General features: G+C 42.3%; 1 protein-coding gene across 1 annotated transcript in view; it reads left to right on the plus strand.

Moving 5' to 3' along the window:
• The window catches only part of PIK3C2B (phosphatidylinositol-4-phosphate 3-kinase catalytic subunit type 2 beta), a 311,550-nt gene that overhangs the window by 230,604 nt on the left and 75,709 nt on the right, over nucleotides 1-5,237 (plus strand). Inside the window, 1 exon segment of the mRNA XM_018567816.1 lies at nucleotides 2,439-2,568. Within this exon segment, the coding sequence (XP_018423318.1) occupies nucleotides 2,439-2,568 (130 nt within the window).

The raw sequence follows: 5,237 nt of genomic DNA on the forward strand, positions 1-5,237 counted from the left end.
TACTGGAAGCCCATATTACTGTAATCCCGAAAGCAGACAAAGACTCAGTCACTGATTGAGTCAATGTGCTAACTACCACCCTTTTTCTCTACTGAATGTGGATGTGAAACGTAATGCTAACCTCTGTCTTCCCCTTCTCCATATGTTAATTGACCTGAACCAAATGGGTTTCATCCCTGGGTGGTAATCGAGGGATAATACCACTAAAGGCTATCATCTTACATTATTTTATTTAGGAACAATGGGTGCCTGGGATTACATGTCTGCCACTTTGTGCCACTTGGGTCTCAGACGCATGATGCTCTTTCACATTCTTGCACTATACCAGACCCCTGCCTCAAAGGTGAACGGATGCCTGTTGGATGCATTCAACATAAGTAACCAGACAGGGACTTCTGCTCCCCCGCCCCCCTTGATTTTTGTCCTATCTTTGGAATCCTTCCCCTGGCGACTCTGTATGGATCTCAACATCAATGGTGTTGTCAACCCTTTTAAAGAATTTACGATTGCTGCTTTTGCCGATGATCTGTTGCTCTTCCTCACACAGCTGACCATTTCCCTTCCAAACCTGTTGAAAGCCTTCAAAGAATGTGATATCTCCCATTTTAAAATCAAGTGTCAAGTCATGCACACTTAATCTTATATTCCCCACACATGTGGTAGCTACCTGGGGAGCACATTTACCCTTTACCTCTGAGCTGAATGCTCCTACGTACTTGGACATCAAAGTACCATCTAACTTGATGGCCTTATTTTGCTGAGGGGGGAGGGAGAATAACGGAATAGCTAGGGTCAGTGCAGCTATCCTTACAGCCCCAAAACTTGACGCAGGCATATGGCTCACATCAGAAAATTCTATTGGGTGTGCCATCTAAAAAGAGTAGTTGATTGAAATATACTGTACATAAGCTTAGCAATTATCCACCAATATCCAGATTGAGTCCTAACCTTGGATTAGAAAAGGCTTCCTTACTTTATTGCTGGTGTCCCGCCCAACTATTGGCACAGCTTTGACAGCATTTTACACCACCTTAAAGAGGTTCACCACTTCTAGCCTGCTGGGGTCTCTAACATCGCTGCAAATCAACCCCGATTTCCCCTCAACATCCTTTCTTAGCAGCTGATGGTTGGCCCCCAATGTTCATTCTATGCAGGACATTCTGAGACCTCAGTATCTTGAACACTGAGAACCTGGATAACCCTACCATTTTGGACATACATTTAAATTTACCACTTTCCCAGCTCTGCTGATCACAGGAGCTCTAGCAGCTGAACACTCACATGGTTTGAAAAATTGTGCCTCCCCAAGACACCACTTTTCCACCTAATCTCAGAGATTTACTCATCCTTCTTCCACTTCCTTTCCCAGGAAGCTGGTCTCAGATGCACATTTACTATTGAAGAATTGGGTACAGGACTCCAGTGCCCCTCCACCCTTTTTTCTCCAGGAATTCCTGCTAATTGATGGAGATCAGGATTGGGTAGGCGGGCACTTTTTTGCACATCTGGTCGTCTTGTCTATGCATTCACACATTCTGGAAGGAAGTACATGGTATTATGACCCTCATTACTGTCTGCACCTTAGACTTAAAGTCAGCGCCGTTTCTCCTCCGCCACTCCAACAATCTAAATTCTCTTTAATCTTACATCTTGTGAACACAGCACAAGCCTTAATCCCAAGACACTGGAAGTCCCTACAAATCCCCCAACAATAAAGGAATGGCTCACCCATATAAATACAGTGGTGGACATGGAATAGCTCATCCACATCTGGTGATCAGGTGCCATCATCAGGTGGCATGTGTTCAAATCTTCCCCAACCTACAAGACCCTCCCTACATAATGCATAGCTTTCATCCCCTTCACATCACAACTGGTTCAACCACAACAACAATCACAACAGACAGTTATTACGTATGTTTATCATCCTCCCCAGGAACCTAGTAACACTGGTTTGGTTCAACCTGAGCAGGGGCTAGCCTCCCCCTGCGGCCCTTGCTTGACCCCATTTATTAAAACTTCATGCTCCACCATTCTACCTTGCCTCCCTTTAGCCCAACCACATTACCATGTCCTCCTCACTTTTTTACCACTTTGTCTCTGTTGTCTGTTGCCTGACGCTTTCCGGCCCCCTTGCATGCCCCCCACTACCATGTGGGTCCCAGTCATTCCAAACACCCTACTGGCTTAGTTAGTTTTTGTATGTCACGTCATTTGCAATTTTTATTAATTGTGCCATACAGTGCTATACAATGTGTTACTGCTTTAAAGACAAGGAATAAAATTAAAACATAATTTTGTTTTGCCATGGCTTTTTTTTTAATGCTTTGTCTGTAATATTGTAAACAATAATGTTCTATTGTAATTATGCAAAAAAAAAAAAAAAACACAAAACACCTCTGATCCTAGTTAACAAAAAAATGATTTTTTTTGGACAGTGTGGCGACGACCTTCGACAAGACATGCTCACCTTGCAAATGATTCGCATCATGAATAAAATATGGATACAGGAAGGGCTTGACATGCGCATGGTAATTTATCGTTGCTTTTCCACAGGCCGAGGGCGAGGTAAGTTCACTGTCTGAAAATAACTACTGAATTCTGATAATCAGTTACTAGATGTTTTCTCAGGATGTTTGTGCAGCAGATCAGACAGCAGCACAGAATTTGAAATTGATGGCAGCAACACTTCTCAAAAATGTTGGCACAGGGGAACAAAAACCTGGCAAAGTAAATGATACTAACAAGGAAAAGCTGGAAAAATATTTTGCAACTAATTAGGTTAATTGGCAACAGGTCAGTAACATGATTGGGTATAAAAAGAGCATATTAAGGTGGCCATACACTTTACAACCATCGCAAGACCTTAGTCTTGCGATGGTTGTAAAGAAATTTTAAAAACGTACGATCTGCCCCTCTTGGTCAGGCAGATCGTACTTGCAATCAGCGGGGCGGGCTTCCAATGACCGCAATGCTGAACGGGCAGTGTGCGCGTGCGCACACTGGCCCGTTCGGCATTTGTCTCCCGAGCATGCCACAAACCAGCCGAAAATCGTAAGATTTTCGGCTGGTTTTCGAACATGCTCCTTAGACAAAAGACGTGCGACCGTACAGTAAAAACGATCGCAGACCTGCCATACACTTTGCGATTATCGTAAGATCGCGGGATGTCCAGCGATTATCGTGCGATAATCGCACAGTGTATGGGCACCTTTAGAGAGTCCGAGTGTCTCAGAAGTAAAGATGGGCAGAGGTTCACTAATCTATGAAAAGCTGCGTCTAAAAATTGTTGCACAATTTCAAGATAATCTTTCTCAACGTAAAATTGCAAAGACTTTAAATATATCACTATCTACAGTACATAATTAAAAAAAAATCAGAGAATTTGGAGAAATCTCTGTGCGCAAGGGACAAGGCTGAAACGCAATATTGGATGCCCGTGATCTTCGGGTCTTCAGACGGCACTGCTTTAAAAACAGTCATGATTCTGTTATGGACATCACTGCATGTGCTCAAGAATACTTCGAAAAATCACTGTCTGTTTTTGCCATTCAAAAATGTAAATTAAAGCTCTATCATGCAAAGAAGCCATATCTGTACATGATCCAGACACGCGGCTGTCTTCTCTGGGCCAAAGTTCATTTAAAATCTTCTGTTGCAAAGTGGAAAACTGTTCTGTGGTCAGACAAATCAAAATCTGACATTCTTTTTGGCAACCATGGGCGCCTCATTCTCTGGACTAAAGAGGAGATGGACCTTTTGGCTTGTTAACAGCGCTCACTTCAAAAGCCTGCATTTCTGATGGTATGGAGGTGTATTAGTGCGTATGGAATGGGCAGCTGGCACATCTGGAAAGGCACCACCAATGCTGAAAGATATATCCAGGTTTTAGAGCAGCATATGCTCCCATCCAGACAACGTCTTTTTAAGGGAAGGCCTTTTATATTTCAGCAGGACAATGCTAAACCGCATACTGTATCTATGACAACAGCATGGCTTCATAGTAGAAGAGCCCGGGTGCTTAACTGGCCCGCCTGCAGTCCAGACCTTTTACCAATTTAAAATATTTGGCACCTCTTGAAACGAAAAATGCGACAAAGAAGACTCAGGATTGTTAAGCAGTTAGAATCCTATATCACGCAAGAATGGACCAACAGTCTTCTCTTAAAATATCACAAATGCGCTTCTGCAAGAATGGTCAAACATTCCCATAGACACACCCCTAAACCTTGTGGACAGCCTTCCCCAGAAGAGTTGAAGCTGTTATAGCGGCAAACGGTGCACCAACTCAATATTGAACCCTACGGACTAAGCCTGGGATGCCATTAAAGTTCATGTGCGTGTAAAGGCAGGCATCCCAATACTTTTAGCAATATAGTGTATATATTGTGAGGGTGTTAGCTCAGCAGGGAGTGTGTGTGACTCCCTGGATGAGTTCACTGCACAGAAAATAGGCACAGCAAGTAACAATTTCTTCAAGTGAAAACACACGTGCAGTTTATTTATACTTATGAAATTAATGGTAAAAGCCGCGCTGTGTGAATGAGACCGCAAAGTGTCAGATATAGTAGATGCTGACCTTGGAGTAATGTGATACAATGTGTAAAAAGTGCAAAACAAAAAAGAAACGCATGTATATAACATGCACCTTAGTGTAAAAGTAATTGCTACAAAATATCCATAATGAAAAATCAAATGCACTAAATATTAACTGTGAATCAATGTGATGCAATGTGCAAAGAATACCGACAAGAAAAACGCATGTGTGTAACTTGCACTCCAGTGAAAATAATAAATGGTTAAAAAATGTCCATGATCCTGGATCTTCAATAGTCCATTAAGTAAATAGAAGATAAAACATTGGATGTAGAATAAACTTAGTCTCCTGTGACCATCAACAAAGAAATCTTCTGGAATGCACCTCACCTTTAGCAGAGACCCACCAGGGTCTGTATGCGCTGTTCCTCTAATTCAAAACAGGTAGAGGAAGCACCTGATGTCGAATACCTCCGAGTGAATTCCTCCTCTCAGGTACAGACTCTCTTGCAGTCTCAGGATTTGGAAACAGACAGTTCATCCGAATGGCCCATGCATCAAATAAAATAAAAAGTGGAAACTCGTAGTGCAGATGGTTTTAAAAGGATACTAGACTTTATTAAAAAAAAGGGGAATACTACTCACAAATCATAGATAAAATTGAGGTATTTTGTAAGCAGCCACAGATACTGTGTGCAAAT

Source organism: Nanorana parkeri, unplaced genomic scaffold (genome assembly GCF_000935625.1).
Source record: "Nanorana parkeri isolate BGI_ZX_2015 unplaced genomic scaffold, ASM93562v1 scaffold1098, whole genome shotgun sequence".
In the NCBI taxonomy this organism is placed as follows: domain Eukaryota; kingdom Metazoa; phylum Chordata; class Amphibia; order Anura; family Dicroglossidae; genus Nanorana; species Nanorana parkeri.